Genomic DNA, 23380 nt, shown 5'->3' on the forward strand with positions numbered 1-23380 from the left:
TGAATCCAAATCCTTAAAATATAGCATCATGCAAAATTGAAGCATTAGCCAGGATCTGTTGGCCCGTACAGGGGGGGTGGGGGTGTTCATAACCACACATGCAGACGCATTTCCAAAGTTGAAACAGAGAGGAGCAGACGAGCGTCATCACTCAGGGTCGTGAGAGGGAGGAGCTGGTGCTATGACAACAAGACATCAGCCGTCGGCAGCCTGCTGCCGTCAACAAGTCAGCGTGAGCACTACCATCTGACTGGGCTTTCCTGACACTGCCCCCATGCACCCAGCCAAAACTAGCTATTGTTGCTGCTGCTGCTGTTGATGCTGGCTCCTGCTTTCAATTTCGCTAGAATGGGCCAAGTAATGGCTTCAGCATTTTGTGGTCTCGCCGACACATATGGTCCATGTAGCGATCTGGTCCTGTTTTTCCCCCCCACCTCTTCCCATTGATGGTTTTTTCTTTTTGGGCCGTGTAGGGGAGATGTGGGCAGAGGGAGACCGACACACAGCCCCAGGGTGCTGGCCACAGTAATGGGGAGGAGGCATGCACAGGCCTTGTTACGACTGCCATGTGGATTGGGCTCCATCGGGTCACTGCTGCAATCAGAGTGTGGGATCGGCCAAATAAAATGCTTGTTCACTCGCACCAGCAGGGTTCAGGTCTTTGCGTTCAAGAAATAAAACGTGCAGGAACTCCTGTTATCATCAAAAACTCCCTGGTTAAACAAGTCACACACTAAAGACGAGAAAGGTTAAGCTTCCTTCCCAAGGATACTTGAGCAGATATGACCATATGAGGAATAAACCCTAGACCTTTAATAAACACAACACTAATAATCAGGCGATCGATCCATTAACACAAACAGCCCCCTTGAAAATAATCATTACATAAAAGAATTCGACTACTCAGAATAACCATGTTAACCTTCTCTTTATCACATACGACACCGCTTATGTCGTCGCTGGTCATTAGGCTACCGATGCTGTGGGCCCTATCTGGCTGAGTGGCCTAGATAAAGGTTATTTGCTCAAGTCGCAGAGGTTTGCTCCTTCGGCTCACCCTTGTTGGGTTTCCTTATCTGGTTTTGGCTGGACAAATCTTGAGACACAAAGCGCCCATTTTGTGCTCCTCTCTGGAGATCCTGTTACAGTGTCCCAGACACGGAGCGGTCCACCAGCGGGCCTCTGGGAGCATTTGGCGTTGGGGTGGCGCTTTGAGCTGCTTCCTCAACTTCGAGCATACGATACGCTTGCACCCCTCTTTGGTCTCAAAGCGCGCTTTCTTGTGCGACTGCGCAGTAAAACGACGGCGGGGGTCAGATGATGTCATGATGAGGCAATTCAAATAGAGCAACCTCCTGTTCCTCGTTACCAACTAAGAAAACATACAAGTGGAATTGAACAGATTCTCCAACTGCTATGGTAATTAAAATATTGCTCAAGCACATTCAGTGTATTACAACTTCAGATGGTCAGTTTCCTGGAAAGTTCAATATGTGATTCAAAATATAAATTTACACGCTTATAAAAATAATCCTGAACCAAAACATGACAAAAATTATTTCTGGATATGAAGGAAAATATTATGTTTGTCCCTGATGGAAATAACTGAGCCTCTACAGCCGGCGACACACATGCACAGTGAATGTGTGCAGATGCCTTGAGGTTGATCTGGTGGCCTTATTCCTCCTGTGCTCTAGAAGAACAAGTAAAGAGCGAGAGAGGCAGTGAGAAAATGAGGGAGAAAGAGAGAGACAGAGAGAGAGAGAGAGAAGGAGAAAGAAAGAGTAGTGTTCGCTGACCTCATTCTGACAACAAGCCCTGGAAGCGCCTTTCCCTGGAACTGTTTCGCAACACCACTGTTGTTTATACAGGTGGTGGGTGAGTCGAGCGAGATATGCAGAGAGCATGCATTTTGCAACACCTCATTACGGATACTAAACACAGGCGGCGTGTCGAATCACACAGGCACAAGCGCCCTGTACCAATAATGTGACTCGAGTGTCATTTTGTTTGTGGCATTCGCAGCGAGCAAAGTTTCATTCTTAGAGGTGGCGGCCAAATCATCGCTCTCTGTTTGAATTTCAAAGTCTAGCTCCTTCTGCGGCACTCTTAGTAATGTCAAACACCACTATCTTTGGGTATCGTCCAGTGTAGCGCTCGCCTCCTGGAACGGAGGCCTCTGGTTGGCTCGTATGTTTTGGCCGCGGCACAGTCTCCTGCAACAACATCCTTTTGGCCAGAGTTCAGGCCCGTGGAAGGGCTACAATAGCCCAAAGGTGGCTGCCCAGACCGTTGTTTATGCAACAGTGCACTACTGCCAGGTTAAAGGGAAAAGTGGATAAACACGGAGGGCCGCACAGACAGAGTCATGCTTTCTCACGCGCCAACAGCAGATTGTATTTTATCCCATTGCACACTTTGAAAACTAATCTCTTTGTAAAATGCTCCTGGTTTCAGTTTAATTGGACATAAAAGAATAAGGCTGCTCCTAAATAATATACTGTCGGTGATGATCTATGATTAAGAACGGGTTTTGAAAAAGAAATCCCTTAACAACAGGAAAATCAGGCTCCTGTAAATTTAATTTAAATAAAATCGTACCCTAACTAAATAGACTTTATGCTGCCATTTTCCTAACTGTTGAATCCATGCATAAGTTAATGGAGCGCCTACCATCTTATTTTCCCACAAAACCAGCGAGGTGAACCAAATCCATTTCAATCTGAGAGAGAGATCCACACAACAGCTGCTTGGTAAACATACCAAAGTAATTGTGTCAAATGCCTTACTTTAACACAGATTAAATGCAATTAGAAGCTGTTTATCTAACCACAACAGGTCTCTCTGCCAAACGAAAACCCTCTGTCATTGTTTCAAGCAGTTCTACTCGGAGGGATTACAGCTGGGAGCATGATGACTTTTATTCTTTTTTTCAAAAGGCGCTTCCTTATGTACAGGAAGGAACATTTATACATATGAAGCACACGCTCATTGCATAGGAAGACTATAGGGACGAGGGGAGAAAAAACGGTCGGTTGGCTAAGGGTCTTCTGAGGTGAATATGTGGAATTTAGGTCAGTGCAGCCGAGACGTTTAACCAGCTCAAGCCGCTGCAGCCTGGGTGGAAATAGCATGGGAGGCCATGGAGAGGGAAACCAGTGCGTCACAGCTCCCGGCCCGATTCCAGCCCCCCACCCCTCCCCACCCGACGCAAACAAGAGCCATAACTTCCCTAATGATCCCAGATCATGTACGCCTCGCACACATTCCGCCCACGGGGAGCGCCTTCCTCCTCACCTTTGACCTCAGAGTGGGTGTGCCTACCTTCGACTGTGCCACGGCGTTCAGGGCGTGCGGGACACGGCGCTAATGTGGCGGACTGAACAGTTGGCGAAGAATTAGTCTTTGTGAAGTCTCAGTGTACAATTGTGGAGAAAAAAATATTTAATCCAAGTGTACACAAGCTCTTACTGCAACACCCCTAAAATCTGCAAAATCCTTTTTAAGACCAAACAAATCTCTTAATATGTTTGATATTTGCCAAGTCTTGCACACTCCTGCTCTCGTTTTCAGTTGCCCTGTTGCACACAATTTCACTGTGACACACACTCACACTCACATTCACACACACACACACACACACACACATTGTAAACAGTCTTTATTGAGACGTGAGTGCTTATATAAACATAGACAAGCCCTATTGAGGGTCCGGGCCGGGGCTGAACAATAAGAGGGGGAAAGTTGCTGGACGTTCCTCACAGACGGTGTGTACAAAATCCAATTATCAGAGCCACGGCATTAACATTCCAGCAGTCTGGCAGGTGACGGCTCCGTCTTTTCAGCTCCCCAGCCACCCTCCTCCTCCGCCCTCACACGGCCAGCATGGGACAGAGTCGCCCGGCAGCCCCTCGACAATACACGCACACAGACACACACACACACACACACACATACACACATACAGCCCTCTGCAGCTCGCCCCCTTTCTAGGATCCCCCCCATGTATTGAGACATATATAGAGGGAAGAAGGCAAATAGTGGGGGGGTGGGGGTGTAGTTTTGTGGAGGGGGGTCTGCCAGCGACACTGGTCTTTTCTTTAGGAGATCAGCGCGACCGGCCTCGCAGGCAGTATCAGTCAATGGGGCATTCTTCTCTCTGTCTCCGGGTGAGAACATGTTGATCGCTGATAACACTGCTTTGATTGCCATAATGGGGAAACCACTTTTTTTTGTTTTGAGCGTTTGCCTCCAAACAGTGAGAGCTTTGTCGGCGCGGGGGTGATGTTCGTGGCACACAAGATGCCGATTAAGAAAAGGTTTAACGGTAAAACAAAAACGATGTTCTTGGCTGGAGCGGGAGTCGATAATGGATTAAAATACATTTCTGCGCCTTTGGGCCTCTTCAGATACAAAAAAAGCAATTGAACGGACCCGAGGACCCGAATACTGCGAGCTCAAAGTTGAACCCTGCATGCATTTAAAATTGCTATATATATAGCGCTTTATAACACAAGACTTTATATTGTGAGTTGGTTAATTATACCCTCTAACTCAGATAAATACCCTATGTACCTCTTCAAGTATAAAACTGTCTGGGCCCATGAAGCTCGGGGCCATCGGGCTTCATTAACAGTTGTTCTTTTCTTTACTTTACATACAGTACATATAGTTCTTATCACTATGGGATGTGGTGTACGTGAAAGGGCACATGTTATATACAGCGCCTCGGCCTGGTGTCCTACCCTGTACCCTTGTCAGGTCCTATATATGGTATGTACATCTGGCACACATTCTGATCTTTCCATCGTGTCATCCTTTCTAAACACTGTAACAAAAGGCTGTAAGAGATACAGACACTATGGGACAGTATGGTACAGTATGGTACAGGATTAGCGAGTTATTAATTACATTATGGATTAAATTACTTAATTTTGTTTTAAATGCTACTTCCAAAGAAAATAGTGAAAATACCCATCGTAATTTCCCAGAGCCCATGAAGATATCTCTGACCAACAGGCTTAAGAGAATTTGATTTCTAAAGATTAAAAAACTGAAAAATAAGCAATTCTGTTGAACATTTTTAGATTTTTAAACTGAAATAGTTTTTTCTGTCGACGAGTCACCAACTATTCACATCAGAACTACATTATAATACATGATAATTGCTGCATATTCCTAATGACCTGTCAACACACGCCCTGAGATATGTGCATTGCATATATATTTAAATTGATATAATATTAAAATTAGGATATATAATTATAAATACTAAAGAGAGATGTGATAAGGTATGTCAACAATCATTTTGTATATTTCTGGGTAACAGAGTGTATTAAACGGTTTTATATTTATTTTATGTTATATTTATGTTATCTACAAACAATTCAAATTTAACATCCTTATGTTAAATCTGACTTTAGGCGCTTTTATTTATTTTCTTTGATAAAGTCACAGTGTTAAAGAAACACATCTTGATATTTTCAGTTTTTACTCCACTTTTGGGTTCACCTGCCCTCCTTATAGATAGCAACCAGTAACCCCTCCCCTCTGTCCCCAATAACACAACTTTTTTTGCTTCTGTTTCTCCCCCGTCTTTGTGTCTCACTGTCCTCCTGCACAGCGAGACACAAGTCAAGTGTCTCGTGGCTTTCTCCACCCTCACCAGAAAGCCTGCACGCAGTTAATTATTCTTGGATGGCGGATGAAAAAACTGAGATCTTTTCTTCTTTCTCTTTTTTTTTTTCATTAGCTCAGCAGCGGTTTCCCATTCATAATAGTTGGCACTGGTTTCGCACTGCCTGCCAGAGCTCACACCCCAACCATTTTCATTTTCCTTCATCCGTTTGTCTCATTCATGTCATAGAATTGGCAGGGGCCCCGCACCGTTTTCCTGGTGGCCATCGGCCCTTCAGCACTCTTCTTTGGAGTGTCAGGCTCCTGTTTGTGCATCAGAGTGAAGAATAAGAAGGAAACAGCAATTCACACTGGTTTGCATCCAAGTGACAGCTTGAAAATTGCATTATTTCCACTTTGGTGTTATCAGTTGGATCTAAAATGGAATTTTAGCAGGGCTGTGAAAAGCACTCATGACGCACTTTTGGGCAGAGAGGAGGACTTCCCACATTGAAACCTATCATGGAAAAGTGCATGGATTTGTTTTTTAGTAAAGAGTGTGGGTGAACATCCCCCTGTCTTCTTATTGTAAATGATCCTATAAGACTGCAGGTGGGAGTGAATGCTCTCTCCCACACACTTAATGTGCATCACACAATGCATCAAGGTATACAAGGCCCAAAGAAACAGCAGTTTATCATCGTGCAACTACTGGAAATATGCACACTGACAGGAAAGCTACATCACACATACATTCAAATGCAAACCCACCTGTTGAGCCCCTCGCTTTGCTAAATCTATCAGCTGCATGCATGAGTTTTAGTGCATTCTCTAGAGCTGAATGCGGGTGAGCTCATATGTGCATGTGATCCTCTGAGTCCAAACGCTCAAATGTACCGTACACACTCTCAAGGCTGCAACCTAATCCCAGTGAACTCCTAAGTGACAAATAAAACCCAGGCTCTTTAGCGTCGGGAACCAGGATTGTCAGCACGGAGACAAACAAGGGGACTACCGTGTTTCCACCAACGCCTTGTGGCCTTCGCCACCTCCAATCCGAATGGAGTTAGAGGCTGGCGAGCAGGAGCGCAGGGTAAAAGAGTCTCCTGGGGCAGTTGGCTCGGCAAGCGGGACCAGAGGATGGCTGCACCGTGGATTAGGGCCCCACAGTGGTCCATTGTTAATTGGGCGCCATGTGTGAAAGCAACAGAGAGATTAGTTTGTACAGCTGCTGCCATTTGTCATAACTGCCCTTAACAAGACACACATGGCAAACCAAGTTACAGCCAGTGGTTTTACAGAAAAAAAAAAGGGGGAGAGAAAATGTCTAGTGAGCATCTAATAGTTTGTAAAACAGAGCTGCATAAGCAGATAAAGATGTCCTTGGGAAACACCACGCAGACTCAGCTGGGATCCCATAAGAGATGATGAGTTTGAGCATTACTCATTTAGCCATCTGTAGGTCAACTGGGGCCATTATCATAACTGCTTAAAAAGCTCTGTTAAGCCAGTAGAAATCCCAGACCACAGGTTGCAAACAACTCTGTGAAAACAATGAGGGAAGATCAACGATTACATCACGGCCCTTCTGGTCCCAGTTCAAATTCTGAGTTTTATTAGACAGGCATCAGTGGGACAACAAAAGAGCTAGTGACTGTTATAGCCTGCTGACCCCTCGTTGGCCAAACCTCCCTGGTAATGTAGGCGTTTTAAGAGAGAGATGGTGGAGTAGAGTTATTTTTTGGTAAGAATCCACAGTGTAATTGTGGGTTGTAGGTCTGAGCACATGTTGGAGGCCTAATTACAATCTTGACATGGTAAATCCGGAACAAGCTTTTAAAGCAGCTCGCACTTTCAGTTTTTTTATGCCCGCCAGACGCCCGAGCACCGCTGTTGTTGCGGGTCTGCGGTTCATAGAATCTAAATGTAGTCCTTTTGAGCTGAAGTGAGCAATAATCTGCAGCGTGTGTGCAGTAAATGACTTCATGATTTTGTTTTTCTGCATGCACGTGTATCTGGGCGTATATGAGTGTAAACACGTGTCCCCATGTGTTGCATGTAAAAAAAAAAATGTGAAGAGTTTTTCAAAGAAGTCGGCGCAGCTCAAACTACCAGCTGCAGCCTGGTGCCAGCTGAGAGAGTTGGGGCAATTTGAAAAGAACTCTAGCTATCTGGAGTGCGATCATATAGGCTTTTCAGAAGACACCGTGGTAACAAGGCCTGTTCTTGCCCCAGTAAAAGTAATGGGCTTCATTAACCATCCTGCTGGTGCTGCTGCAGATTTTAATCACAAGATCCAGACAGCACTGGATTTGATTGTCCAGTTTCGGAGGCCAAACTATTTCATCATTGCTAAATCAGAAAAGTGTTTCCCACTAGATAAAAAAAAATCAAAATATCTAAATCCAATGAGATTAGTCATGGCAATAGGGATCAGTGTTAAATCATACAGATTATCTCTGTGACAAACTTCAACAGCGCAAACTTTGGCAAAAGGTTTACTTTTATACTACATCGGTTTGCTTTATTATAAACAAAGATTTAATGTGAAAACTAAATGTAAACGCAAAGCATTCAATTGATAGTTGCAGATTGACTCCTACACATGTAAGAAGTTATGTCGCTGTTAAATGCTGAATTTGACTGCACAACAGCTGTTAACAATGACAACAGGGTCAGCAATGCTTTAATCGATTATCCATGTTGCGCTCTGCAATGATAGCCGAGGACGAAGCCGGCTGTTTCCTCCCGGAAGCGGGTCCTGTGATAGGAGCCTGACGAATCAGCAAAGGCTACGCCATAAAGAAAAATATCAAGTAGCAGTATGGATGTAGCCTTAATGTAATGAAAGAAGTCAACGCAAAAGGGAAGTGCTGTTAGATTGAGCTCAATTCAACATGTGTAAAAATCTAAAATTTTCATTCCCAGCAATTTTCATTTGCTGTGGAATGTCTGCCTCATTTCTTCACGTGAAATCTTCAACGGGCGGAAATTTGGAAAAGGTGCAATCCACAATTTTTCCATTTATTCACTCCATCATGTTGTTGTTTTAATGCCTGGATTTAAAGACGCAGTGTGAGAACCAAATCTCTCTGTCACAATGGAGGAAGTGCTTGTGTAGAAAATCTGTAACATCTGCTGGTTTGGGATTCCTGAGATATGAGATTTCCATGCTGTTCCAATCAACATGGTGTCCATATTTCCTCTCCTCCTGCCACTCCCTCTATACAGCTCACTTTAATCACACACAGCCCCAAGGTTGCTTTTCGTAAACGACAACATGTTTGTCAGTGCTAAAAATGTAAATGCCTGATTTTCTTATCCGACTTGCCTTTTCTACTGCTTCGATAACATTTCTTACAAACTTGGAAATATTATGGCATCTTCTGCTGATCGAGAGTTGGTTTCTAAATTTGGGGGCGTTTTTTGAGACATGGACCTGACATATGCGAGGGAGGAGTGGAAACCCTTTAGCTCGCTTTGACAACTCAATGGGGCGCTGATGAATCCGTCCCCGAGCAGGCCATTCCCAAGATCCAGACGCAACATCCCTACTTTGACCCGCTGCACTGACATTGGGGAGAACTCCTCTGGGGATTCAACGACAACCCCCCCAACCCCTACAAAACTGCAACGCGCCCACCCAAAAAGTACATTTCGTGCTGCACTGCCAGGCCTTTCTCTCTCTCTCTCGCTGTCCCGCTCAGGTCTCGTCGAGCCAACAGCGATGAGACGTACTGTACCCGCGGACAAAAGAAGAGACAACCATCACTCTGGGCCACTGATCGGCCCTGTCTGGACTGAAAAGACTTTGATGGGGCAGAGCGGGGCGGGGGGTGCTGCACACAGAAGTTAGTGTCTCCTGGGCAACCACTCTGATTGTCTGTCCCTGCCCAAAGTTCCCCATCACACCCCACCAACTACCCCTTCTCATTTTGTTCTCCCCTTCATTGGTTCCTAACAAGCCTTCTTCCTGGGTAGGGGGGAATGGCTTTTTACATGAAAGTCTCAGTCTTGCACTTGAGGGTGCTTTTCTCTCCAGGATGAGTTGCAAAAAAAAACGCGATGTGAAAAAAAAGAGATGAATCCTCAATCTGAAAAAAACTAACTTTTTCTCGTCTGTAATTAAATCCTTGTTTCCACTAAAGACCCTGCTCACTAACATAACGTTTTTCTAGCGGCAACTCTTGTGTGATGTTAAAGTGAAGAGAGGGGAGCAACTGGATGGAGAAACTCCGGCAGCAGGGAGAGCCTGCTTTGTAAAGGCAGGACAGTGAGGTACAGTGTAGTGCCTGGGATAGGGGGTGAATGTACCCATTTGTCTTCATTTGGGAGGACCGGCAGACAGGGTGGGGGTGGGGAATCTATCTGCGAGGAGTGGGAGGTGCCGGTCCTCCAGTCAAGTGGCCTCAGGGGGATTTGAAATGCATTTGGGGTCCTCCCCAAAAGCCTGGGAAAGTGTGGTGGAGCTGAGATCTTAACCATAGACTAATGACACAAACTGCAGTGTAGACAACGACGCAAAACCGAGTCTCCTGCTGAAACACACAAGAAAAGCCCTTTTGGACACAATGCCCGAGCCTCAGAATGCCGGAGAAAGGTCTCGTCTCCTTTTTTTTGACGGATGCAACAGTGCAAACTGTGACACAAGCGAATTAAATACACTGCAGCCGGGCAAAAAGAGAGTTGTAAATTTTGCAGAGAAAGAAAGCATCCACATTTCTCAGTGGCCTCTGCTCCGAGTTGCCTTGTTTCCATGGAGATTTATGTACACATGGCACACAAAAGAGGGCTAAGGAGGTAACACGGCCTGTTTAAGCCTTGAGGTATTTGCTCGAGCAAAACCCCGCTGCTAATAACACAAGCTTCACACTGAGCCAGGCAACCTGGATGCACTGCACCCAGGTTGGTGTTTGAGAAGGAGCAGGAGGGGAGAAAGAAGAAGGCAGAGGAAAGTCAGATGAAGATCACAAACAACCAAAGATCCCGGGGAGGAGGCGAAGGCCTTCAGACAGAAAGAACTGACGCAAGAAAGAAAGAGAGAGGAAAAAAAGGAGGAGCGAAATAAAGAAATAGAGAGCATGAGCGAGAGCGACAGAGAGAAAGAGAAATAGAGATAGGAAAGAAGAAGAGGCGAGGAAGAAAGCAAGAAGTAAGCAAGAATGAAAGATCACTGCAAAACATAAATAGCTCCCGGGTTAAGAGAAAAAGGACCGGGAAGACATTTAGTGGGAAGCGGAAATCAATAAGGCAAGCGGTGAAGCTGGGAGGGAGTTCTAAGTGGATTAGATTGAGAGAATGTGTTCGATAGGTTATGGCTCTGAGAGAGAGGTAGCCAGACACCGCAGGCTCTATTGCATACTAATAAGGGAGCCAGAATGGTAGCTAAGCACAAGGTTGTGCAGTTCACTCTGAAGAGTTTTTTCTATATGGCTCCGGAGTCATCGGTTAAGGTTTTTCCCAGGGTTTTTTATTTTACAGTCCCGCTGAATCTGCTCTGAACGTACACGCTTAAAATTTATGTCCGTGAATAAAATTCCACTCAGCTTTTGAAAGCCATCCCTGACATTTTCTTTCCCAATATAATCTCACTTGAAAAAAAACAACCTTCAAATTTAAAGGAAGCTGAACTTGACTTTACCAAAATAGAGAGGAGGCAAACAGTAGCGTCCTTAACGCTGTGTGCTTACAACAAGTTTTGTTTCACACTTCTGGCACAAACCCAGCTGCTATTTCTCTGGCCAAGCGCCTGGGCCTTGGGACAGCTGTCATGGTCGGAGTCTGGAACGTGAGGGGAAAGCCGGGCAGTGGGAGAAGAAAAGAGACTGCGAGCGAGAAGGAGTGAGAGAGTCATTTGGCCGGGCTGTGTGCCGCAGGGGTGATTCCTGATGGCAGAGGAGGATAAGGGGATGCAGGGAGGGAGGGATAGATGTTGTGCTTAGTCACAGGCCTCCACTGTGACCCAGAAGGTCAGGCCTCTGCCACTGGCCGCCTGACCAAAGACTCTGAGGCAGCCGGGCGGAAAACGAGATGCAAACAGCTACCACACGCCAGTCTAGAAGATAGGGACCAGCCAGACTTTTCAGCCTGAGGGATCGGAGAGGGGAGTGAGGATATGTGGGTGTGGGGTGGTGCATGGGGTCACTGGTGAATACTCCCCCTCACTTAGGCCAGCGAACCAAGGGACCACCAGCCAGACCAGGAGTGGCGGGAGAGAGGAGTAAAAACTGTTGCCAAGAGACCACCGGTAATACTGCGACGGCCGTGGTTTGACCCCGATTGTAGAGGTCAACAAGGGGGCTTAAGCCTCCCTCCACTGACCGCCATTCCCCCCAGGCCAAAAAAGTCCCTCTCCTCCACGTGCCCTGTGCCCACGACGGTGCGTTTTCACTGATCTGATTTGCTCAATTAAACTTCAGAGGACACCCGGCCACATCTCTTTGCAAAGGTCATGACCCGGGGGCCAAAGATTAACTCGTAAAACAGGGTCTCCATTAACGGGGCAGCATGTACGCAGGGGTAATCCATCCATTTGCACAACTATCATGACAGTGTGAAAAAAGGAAAAGTGAAAAGTTGCGTTACCGATGGGAGGCTGGGGGCAGGGGTCAAGGTGATGATGTTTTACGGCCGTGTTAACTTTCAGCACCAGAGTAATGGCATCGCTGCTTGACCTTGACTTCTGCAGTCTGCCATTGGACATTCCCTTTCTGTCACTGGTTATGAGGTAATCCCCTTTCAACTCAATATGCTTGAAATGATTTGTATTTCCTAATACCACCTCCTACCACCCCTTGTTTTCTAAACTAATTTATAGCTGAGGTTGTTTAAGACCAAGATTCCTGTAAATCTGATGACATGATTGATTATTTAATTTTTTGTATTTTATCCTCATATTTTATTAATTGTGCGCATGTGTAACGAGAACAGGACAATTAAATAAGCAGATCCGAGATTTTTCAGTAAGAACAATGCCTACATTCTTTCATTTTTCGTAGGAATAGTGACGAGCAGCTAAAAGCTGATTCAAGCGAGGCCCACAGTGCTCTGACATGTCCTAACAGGACGATTATCTTCATGCCTTGTTACAGCTATTCCATCAATCTGTCAAACTGGATATGCAAAATATGAATCCAGTGGGCAGAGGCAATGATTTAAAAAAAAAAGAATGGAACCCCTTGTTTTATCCGTTAAAGAAAAAAACGGCAACGGCAGTGTTCAACGGCAGTGTGTGTGTGTATGTGTGGGCGTAGATGTGTGTGTGTGAGAAGCCAAGGCCCTGTATTGAACACAGGCAGCCAGTTGGCACAATGGATGCCACAACCCCCACTCCCAGCCCCCAGCCTACTTCCCAGCGGGCATTCATCTGGGCATATACATGGGTGCTACAGCCCGGCCTGGCTAAATGCGTCTGTGCCCCAGAACAAGGGGGCTGAGTGCCCTCTCTAAATTCAACCCGCGCACTCGCTGCCAACCCGCCGACCTTTCTCAGGCAGCAGCAGCTCACCAGGATCGGGGACAAATGTGCCCGGAACTTTTTGATTTTTGCCACGGAAAAAAAAGAACAAGAAAGAAATCTGTCATGGAGGGCAGGAACATATTTTAAGCTATCTAATTACACAACACAGCAGAGGTGCCAGAGAGCAGGGAGAACAATTTTGAAACCAAAGCTGGGGAGCTTTTATTTTTTTCCAGCACCTCGCACAAACAGCAGGTTTGATTTCGGCCAAAGCTGTTTACCACTTTCTCTGTGTTCGATTGTGTGTTTGTTTGTTTCGTGCAGTTGCAGCAGAACAAAGGCGGCAGCTTCCATTCTGCCACTGTCTAAAAAACTTTCCAACGTGCCCACTGCATTGCGGATGCCAACCAACGAATCAAAGGCACGCTGCAGGCAGACAAAGAGGGTTTGATGCCAACCTCCAAACCTCTAACAACCATTACTGGTGAGTTGCCTGCCTCCCTGGCATGGTGCAAAACAAAATGGCGCCATGCCGCACGCTACCACACAATATGGCTGCATTGTCTGGAAGTGGGCACTGCCTGGTAACTTGGAGAAAGGAGAAAGACGCTGTGGCTTGCAAAAAACGGAAAAGGAGACGGGGAAAAAAAGGATCGCTTTCACTGCGATCCCGGTAAAAGAATGCTATTTTGTATTTGCCAAGGTTTCGGTGATAATCGCTGTGATGTGCGATGCGATGTTGAATGAGAACAGTATGTTTGCCATCCATTTAAAACGCGAAAATGAATCTTCTTGCCAATAATATGCCCTTCCTCCTGAGCGAACACATTTTCCTAAATAAAGGCTGGTGAAATATCGTCTGTAGCGTAAAAGGCGAGCGCTAACTTACTGTCCAAATTGTGCGTATTATGAAAGAAAGAAAAAAAACGGCACGATAGAAGCGTTCTCATGTTGGTGCTGAACAGTTCAAAAATGCAGCAGATGCAAACCAGGGAAGCGGTGGTGGCATCCGACAAAAGACACAAAAGAGGGTCTGATGCCAACCCCGGTGCCAGTGGCAACCATTATTGTCTCTGTGCTGTGCCTTCTGCTTTCCCTGGCACTTATCAAACACAAAATGGCGCTCAAGGTTTGATGACAATGAGCTAGCTATAGCACCGTGTCTCCCTCAATGGCAGAGCACTGGTGGTTGTTCAGTGTTGCTGCGACAGATTTTACGGAGGGGGAATCTCACAGAGGAATACGATTGGAGGGGATTCCTATGGTGACAAGAGATTAAGGGAGGAAGTTAAAACTAAAAGACATGAATGACTGATATTTATTTATGTGCTGCAATAACCCTGTTTTATAGGAAGCAAAAATAATCATTTTGAATGTTTGGTTCAAGGGGCCTTTAGTTCATACAAAAAAAGATCTAGATCTGATGTGTAAATAAAGAATTATAAAGCAGCATCGATTAGGTAATTCATCATCTATCTTTATGCTGTTTTTTTGTGTAGAATTTGTCCAATATTTGTCTTTTTTTCCTCTCCTCCTTAATATCAGAATAAAACTTGTGTTCCTGACATCAAATAGTGGCTTAAAATGTATATTTTGGAGGATAAAAAGAATGTCCTGTGATAGACTTGGGCTCGAATTGTCCGTGTCGGACATCACCTCATGTGCTCAGAATATGCCTCGACATCATGAGTATGCAGGATTCTTTTCGCTCCATGTTGATGCCCAAAAAATTATTTAGGACAATTCAATTCTGAAAATGAAACCATAGTTCGGGAAATTGTGCTTGTGTCAAATACTATTCCAGCACCAGGATTGTTGTTTTTTTCAACCTCGTATTTCACACTTTGCTGAAAAAAAACACAATTCAGATTTCACAAAGACTAAAAAGAAAAGAAAGGTTTCCATTCGCTCACATTACAACATATCTTTCATATAATTAAAGAAATTACAATTGAAATTGAATGCAAATATTTATGAATGCTTAAAGGTTATTCACACTTTTATTTGCCAAACTGGCATGACTTCTGTCAGTAATCTGTTGGTTAGTAATTTAGTTAATAAGTATTCTGAGTGTAATGTACCTGTTTTAATGAGGGGAATCTGATTTTAAATTTTTCTGAGGACAACAGGAGAGTTTTAAAATTACATAATGTTATATAATGGGCACTCTGGGGATGGAGGCTATATTTTTTAACCCAGTAAGGATAGCTTCAGATTATTGTTTTAAAATATTCTGTTTAAATACATGTAAAAGACAAAAATTACATTATGAGTTATGAGTCTGGGCTGCAACTTTACTCAAATGTTTCTATTTAATACGAGCTGCGCACTGTGTGTGTGTGTGTGTCAACCACAACAGAATAATAACTGATCATGAGTAGGCGCTAGAAGAGCAAAGATACATAAAAAATATGTTAGTATTGATAACAGATTGGCTTTTGTTTCACCATGACACAGTTGAACCACATAAAAATGTACGCTGTATATTTACAGCACTAAATGTCACAGCTTTTGTGTTGACGTTTATTTTAAATATGTGTAGTGGTGATTGTTAGGCTGCCAAAGAGTAACACACCCACAAAGAGACACAAACACAGACAGTGTGAGCTGGGACTTACCTTGGTCCTGGACATAGTATGCTAGAAACAAGTCCAGCTCCTTGACCGATACTGTTATGTGGTGTGGCTGGACACAAAGTGCTGGGTTGGTGCAATGTAGAGACTTGACTAGGCGCTCGCCGTCTGTACTTTCCAGAGGGATGCCTTTGAAGAGGATGACCATCACCAGGTCCAGACGCCAAACTTTGTCGGCTTGCCGCAAACAGTCAATCCGGCGGATCTTGCCCTTCTGGTCCGGGTTGGACAGCACGCAACACGGGTGCTTCTTGCCCGTCACACTGAGGACAAAGTCCTCCCGGTACTCCTGCCGAATGTCCTTACGCAGCTTGGCCAGCAGCCTGGACGCCCACTTCTGCTTTACCTCGGCCTTCTCGCTCAGGAGCTCGTCCTTCACCGCACGCTCCTCGTCCTTGGACATCCGCTTCTCGTGCTTCTTGAAGTACTTGCGCTTTCTGGCCTGGAGGTTGAACCACGTGTAGGCGATGGCACGGACGTGAGGGAGAAGTGCCTCGATGAAGGGATGAAATTCATCCTGGAGCATCCAGAGGGAGAGGAGAGGGAAAAGAGAAGGAGAGAAATGTAATCAGAGACTCATGTCGTCAAACGTGAAGAAGAAATATGGGTTTAGTCAGCTACTAATCTGAGGCAGAGGGGAAGCCAGACCACAAATAAACAATTCCTCATCATGAGCCACATAATTTCTTATTGGCAGTTTCAGCTGCTTTGAGTCCAGAAGTTGCTCTTCATACGGCAGCAACTGATTTTACCATTCTGGATGTATCTGGATGTACTGCGGCTATGACAAGGAAATTCCACTGTTTATATCAACTGCCAGCACTACAATAGCACCGACTCTGTGACTGAATGCACTCGAGTCTCCGCTCTCGTTTCCCGAGCATGCTCTGAGCGGGACGCCTGTGCCGCTGCTGAAACAGAGAGCATGCGCCCCTTGCAGTTGTATTAATCTTATCAAACTATTCACAATCCAACGCGAATTTATCGCACTTTTCACGAAGGATGGAGTTGAAGCCACGAGGGCCAAGGGGTTTTGCAGTCACTTAAATAGGAGGTTGAAGAGATTCACATTCTCCGGGGCAATATACAAAGAGCATCGTTGTGCGCATGTGGAACGTACAGAAACTGTATTAAAAACACAAGCAGAGGAGCGAGGCGGCGTGAGAGGCAACCATGTGAAAGGTATTCTACAAAGGTTAAATTAGGATTCATTCTGAAGTTTGTGCCAAATCATCTCGGGCGTCAAGGTTAACACACGGAATGACACTCGCCCAGCTTCATTCCAAAACCCTGAGGTGTGACGGTGAAAACCCAAGCCTACTTTCAAAATACTTCCTCTTGCTTTTAATTAAATAAAAATGTCTTTCTGAATCTTATTCTCCACATTAATTACCAGATATTCATATCAATATTAGGGGAAAATTTCAGCCCTTTTTTTTATGGGTTTTCTATGTATTAATCCTCAGTACACTCTGTTCCATGTGATCTTTAATTCTAAACTGATTTATGTTTTTGCAAATATGAGTCAAAAAGAGAAACTTTAGCAGTGCTCATTTGACAGAATTTGTCTTGATCCTAGGAGCTAAATGCAAACATTAATTTCAACAAAAAACCAGAAGTTTACCGGCCTAAAGGCTGTGCATATCAATAATACATCGGTAAGTCTAAAACAAATTATAGTAATCTCTTAGAGCTTGTTCTCCATAGGTGTAGGAATGTACAGGATGGCGGAACGGATGATTTAGAGTAGTCAGAAATTACTGCAGCTGCGAGAGAAGTCGAGAAACTTTGACTTATCTTTGTTTTAGGTCGTTAAAATGTCAAATCTAATAAGTGTAAGCGGCCCCCTTTTCTGAGCAGGCTTTTGAAGAGTTAAACCACATATTGTTCTTTTTGTAGGCAGCCAGACAGGCAGGGGAAACCACAGAAATCCACTCCCTATCTGTGACCACTGCTGGTGCTCCTCTGACAAGTCACATTTCCAGCTCTTGGCCAATAAAATGCTGCTCCCGGTTACAAATGTTAAATCATAATTTTTAACAAACTTTTTCTCTATTCTGTTTTATTCCATGTGTATTATATTTACTGTGGATGCTACCTATCCACATTATTTTAGAGATGTTAAAAAAATTATTCAGAACTGCTTTTAAAGTCAGCTCTCTACTATAAAGTGACCAATTAAACTGACAGAAGTGAGCAGTAAATGTGATCTGCAGTCACAGTGACTTAAATCCTTTTCACTTCTGGCTTCCTGTTCAAAAACACTAAATAATACGTTTAATTTTTTTCTTCTTCTTTTCACCCAGTCTAAAGCCAAATGCTGTAAAGATAAATGACTTGGCCAGGGCCTACACGGTGTACTTCAGCTGGGGCCATAAAAGCACAATCCTCTTAAGTACAAACTAAACCACATCTCAGTCAATCACTTACTTATGCCAAGTAAAATATAAACAGTAAAACTGAGTCAGCCAAAACAGTCAGCTACACTGCTCCAACGCCGCACCGAGCTTATCGTGCGTTTGATCTACCTGAGGTGAAAGTGGCTTTATCTGCCTCCACCTCTCACTTCCAAACTCAAAATATAGGGGTTCTACTCTAAATAAAAATATACACGTGGAGGGGAAAAAAATACAAACACGGCTCAAGCAAAGCCGGGGCGTGTGCGTGAGGTTATTAGAGGACGCAAAGAACCTAAATATACCAGAGATACGTTAATTATACAGGGTAGCCAAAAACCTTAAAATCCCCCTTTACGCACGGCTTTACGCACGGAGAGAACGCAGGAATAGAGGAATCGTTTACTTTAAGGTGACTATAGAGGTGTGAAATATTTTCTTTGCTTGGACTTTCACAAGAAAATAAGACGTCGACAGTGAAACCCAACACAAACTCGAGCAATCTGGATTTCAAAGTTTCATCGCTTAATTTTCGCGTAAAAGCAAAACTTATTTTTACCACGCAGAGTTGAAACTGTGCAATCCTCACACATACACAAACACAAAACTTTCAATAACCCTATTTTAACATAAATGCGCAAGCCATTAAATATATATGTAGTAAAAATAAAAGACACAAATACCTGAGTGAGACAAATTGGAGAGTACATGGCGAGACGGCTACACACAAAGTGAATGTACTAGGACTGATTCCTCTGATCACTTTATCGCGCCATTCCTGAACCGACGTGCACCGTGTGAGACTGTGGAGGAGCAGCAGCTATCCGCGTAAAACAAAAAAGATTATCCAATGACATCCATGAAATGTTTTTTTGCGATCCAAAGATTGTCGTCTCCGCTGAGAAAAAAACGTGTCTAAGCAGGAGATTGTTATATATTTTCGGACATGCACGGGGAGCTCTCTGGCAGTGGAGCCGGTGCAAGCGGAGCGGCCGTGCGCACTCCTCGCTCCGGTACGCGCGGATCGTCTTAACGGCGCAGCGGTGCCTCGTTCTTAAAAAGCATCACTTCAGCAGAGGCGGCGCAGGAGAAGAAGAGTGTGCGATGTTCACCCCTGCGTTCCCCAAAACTTGATGTGGAACCGTGCGCTGCACCTTCGGCTCCTGCGCGATTCCAGCAAATCAGACCCAACTTTTTTTTTTCTCTCTCTCCCCCTCTCACTCTTTTTTTTTTCTTGCAGCCACGTAATTACACAGTCACACTCCTCCTCCTCCTTTGCCTCATCCTCCTCCTCCTGCTGCTCCTCATCCAAAACGCACAACTTTTAATCTAACCACACAGCACCTTCCTCTCCTCCTCGGCACAATTCATTTACCACCACCACTCCACTCCTCCTCCTCCTCAGACACACTCACTCACTCCTGCGGGATAATGTCTAAAGAGCCTCGGGGACTTTGGACTGCACAGACGCGGAAAAAGGGAACGTTTCCCTGCGCATATTTGGCACCGTACGTCCCCGAACAACAACATGCCCTCCCTGCTTATTCTCCTCCAAATTCAGATAATTCAGGAGTGTGTGTGTTGATCAGTCAAAAGCAAACGCACACTCTTATTAGTTTGTCAGCCCCGTGAGGGCAAATAGACATGAATTTCCCTGAAAAGGTTCGTTCTCATAAAAATAAAAATATTGAAATGCTTTAATTTCTAATATAAAGTGATAATTTCTGAAGATAATAATGAACTTAAAATGTTTATTTTAAATGTAATTTGTCTTCATCAATAACAATTTAATCATTTAAATGGAATACAATATAAAACACCCAGAAGGAAAGTGACAGTGTGGCCTGAATGCTGAAAGGAGTGGAAGTTAAATTGTTACTTTGTGGCTGCAGTGTGTGTCTCTCTGTGTGTGTGTGTGTGTGTGTGTGTGTTTGTGTGTGTGTGTGTGCGTGTGTGTGTGTGTGTGTGTGTGCGTGTGTGTGTGTGTGTCAACAGTCCACATAAGAGTTAATTTACCAAATTAAGGGGAATGGGATGTTAACACAGGCTGCCGTGCCAAGTTAGTACAGTTTTTTTTTTCTTTGGCCCAAACCGTGCCTGTCATGTTGTGGTCCATGTTTATAATAATAAAAAAAATAAAGTTGAACCCACTTCTCAACATATGCCCCCAATCGTCATGTACAAACCACACAGAGCCGTTCACTTATAATCACAACATTTTGGAAATAAACAACAATCCACGTTCACGTACCATTGCACTGTACTGCATGGATTACTGTGGGGTCCTGGAGCCGGGTTGAAACACACAAGCCGGTGGCTTCACATATTCTCACGTTCAACTTTGTGCTTTGCAGGGTATTTTCTCTTGCAGTGAAAAGAAAAAAAAAGTCAAACACCGGAAGACAATTCTTGGCAGATAGCGGTGAAAAGAAGTTAGGAGCACCTCGGCTCTTTTCTCTCCCCCCTCTCTTTTTTTCTTGTCTTCCTTCCTCTTCGGGTCTCACTTTTTTTGGACCGCTCTTTTGGGGCTTGTTCAGCGGAGTTGAACGGGATCCAGAAGAGGCTGAGTTCTCGGCGCTGGGCTGGTCTCCGCCTTCACTTTCACTGTCTGCCGGACTGCCGCCCCTCCGCTCGCAGCAGCAGCGTCCATCAAGCAGCACGGTGCTTTGCCTGACTCACATTCCGGTGGGTCTTTTCCAAATAAAAGCCTTTATAACCCTGCTTGTGCACAGTCTATGCTGCAGTAGAAACACACTTTAGCTGCTTTCGGACATGCACAGAAGTCATGAGAACACCTTCCTCCAGAGTGGCTGTATAGGCGTTTACCGAAATGACCTGTGGGTAAAATCCCAAGAATTGTCTCTGGAGTTTACCCAGCGTTTGCCTTTCACATATGTACAACACAGCAGGAGGTTCTCTGCACAGACTTGTTCACAACAGCAACAAATCCGCTACATTATTCAGGTGAGAGGTGGAGCAGCGGGGTGCAGCAGAGAGAGGCAGGAAGTGACGTGTTAACTCCGCTGCAGAGATCACATGATAACACACACTGGTGTCAGCTCTAATCACCACAAATTCTCCAGACATTTCTGTCAGTATCTTCTATGTGTTGCTGCTTTTTCACTGAGATGTATGGTTTTTCTTTTAGTTTTTTTACTCTCCCATCTGTCGTGTGTCACCACTCACTTGCGGTGGATGCAGCAGGGATCCCCTGCTGTGTTCCCACATCGATTTCTCCTGGATATCTACAGACCTTGTACTCCTGGAGGCCAGGCGGAGAAAGTCCAGAGAGACTCTGGAGCGTCTCACTCGGACATTTGAATTCACACACGCATCTCCTCCAGAGACAATACGAAGGAACTGCACGTCATGTTCAGTTTATGTCTGAAAGCTGTTTATGTGAGAAGGCACATGTCCGACTGAGAGCATCCGGACCTTTTCCGGCTGGCCCCCTGGTAGAGAGTCTGCAGAAAGTCCGGAGGAGCCGATGTGAGAACACGACAGGAGATTCCCCGCAAGATTTGTCGCCGAGGAGTGGATTTGTTGATGATGTTTCTAACACCCCACAGAAGCAAAAATGTAGAAACCGAGAAGAAATTAAAAATCTACGAAAGAAAAAATGGTGCCTAACACGTAGAAGACACAGGGGAAAACAGCTATATCGAAATTGTTTTGGCCCAGATCTTGTCTACATCCCACATCTGGCCTGCATATCAGATGTAATGATGGCACTTGGGCTACCTGCTCCTGTTTGCCAAATCTGGGCCACAAGTGAGCCACAGCAATACCGCATGTCAACCAAGAAAGGCCGAATTTGTTTTGTGCTATTTGGGCCATAATCACCATTTACCACACTTGAGGTTCATACCCAGTTCACACCTTGGCACAAAAATCAACGACATTTGTTTTACCATATTTGGGCCACATTTGCTATTTTCACACGTTGTCTGACCTCTGGACGTGAAGAATTGGGGTCTCTTATTTTGAAAGTTCCCCACCCTATTTCCCTTGGTCGACCATCGAGCTGTTCCTCTGCAGCTTGACGCAGCAGAGTTTTGTAATGGTGTTTGCATTCTGGCCTCTCATTGGCCAGCAGCGGTGGCCCCGGGACTATGTACCCTGGGCCCCTCATTTCCGCTCCTCTGACGTGCTGTGGGGGGGCTTGACAGAGCCGGACAGTCAGTCAGTATCTGGTGAATAGCGATGAAGAGCCACTGGCTGATGCTGACAATCACAACACTGCTATGATTATAGCTCCATAATATATTATTATCATTGTTATCATTATTATCATTATTATCATTATTTGCAGAGGCAGTAGAAAGAAAAGAGATGGTATTAATAATACATATGTACACATGTGTCTGATAGTGTTTCAATTTGCGTTGAAGGCACTGATATAGCTGCTATTGCAAACTAATAGGAATTATGGTATAATAGACCAATCATTTCTATGTTTACGTAACATTTTTAAAGTTGAAGCAGAAAGTCCTTTCCAGATGAGTGAAGGTTAAAAATTCAAATCAGTGACTGCAGCGATGGTCTACACTGTTGTAACAGTAAAAGTATTTCGTGTGGTAGTAATGGTGCCAGGGTAAGTGACTGATGGGATATTTAAAGAGGGGGGGGGGGGGGGGGGGGGGGCAACCTTGACTAATCATACATTATATGCTGTGTGGCAGCAGCCGTAGGAAATGTGATTGAATGTTTCATCTTACAACAGAAAATGTCCCTTCCCTTTCATCACTGTGATCGTGACATTAACACACTGTTCCCACAATATCTGAACATGTCACAGTGGTCATATGGGTTCATGTGTCTGCATCAAGTGCAGCCATCAGCAGTTATGATGCGATGCTCGGGAATAATTAAGCTAAGAGCTTTCAGTCCGACATGATTATAAAATGCTAATCAATAATCATCTCAAGGAAAAGTTCCGGCCTGGTCTTCAGTCTTTGTGTGGCATCGTTGAGGCAAAGCTATTCCAAGGGTGAAGAGTAAATAAATCTTGTCTCTCTGACTATTAAGTATTTAAAAAAACTTATTTCAGGCTCCTATTGTTCACATTTTAATTAATAAATTTAGATGTTAGATTTAGAAGCATTCTTTTAGTAATGTGTCACTTCAGATTTCCTCCATTTGACATATTAATTGTTGTTATAGCTAAGATGCTATAAACGGCTCGATTATTATCTCATGCACTGAATTTTTAGTCTCTTCCTTTGAGCCTAAAACTATTCGACACCAGTCTAATGAATCAGATGGCATGATTCAGT

At 44.5% G+C, this 23380-nt stretch overlaps 1 protein-coding gene across 8 annotated transcripts in view; it reads right to left on the reverse strand.

Moving 5' to 3' along the window:
- LOC133950355 (nuclear factor 1 B-type-like) overlaps nt 1-20730 on the reverse strand; it is a 62433-nt gene extending 41703 nt beyond the window's left edge. For 3 of the 8 annotated variants that reach the window (XM_062384620.1, XM_062384622.1, XM_062384621.1), the window contains exons 1-2: nt 18788-19471; nt 15694-16225 (exon numbers count right to left, since the gene is read on the reverse strand). In XM_062384620.1, the coding sequence (XP_062240604.1) occupies nt 15694-16225; nt 18788-18814 (559 nt within the window). In that variant the 5' untranslated portion in view covers nt 18815-19471. Of the gene's footprint in view, nt 1-15693; nt 16226-18787; nt 19472-20355 lie in introns of those variants that run through there. The other 5 variants (XM_062384619.1, XM_062384617.1, XM_062384618.1 and 2 more) reach the window with 4 other exon arrangements.
- Nucleotides 20731-23380: the final 2650 nt, after the last annotated feature.

Source organism: Platichthys flesus, chromosome 24, assembly GCF_949316205.1.
Source record: "Platichthys flesus chromosome 24, fPlaFle2.1, whole genome shotgun sequence".
NCBI classification, from domain to species: domain Eukaryota; kingdom Metazoa; phylum Chordata; class Actinopteri; order Pleuronectiformes; family Pleuronectidae; genus Platichthys; species Platichthys flesus.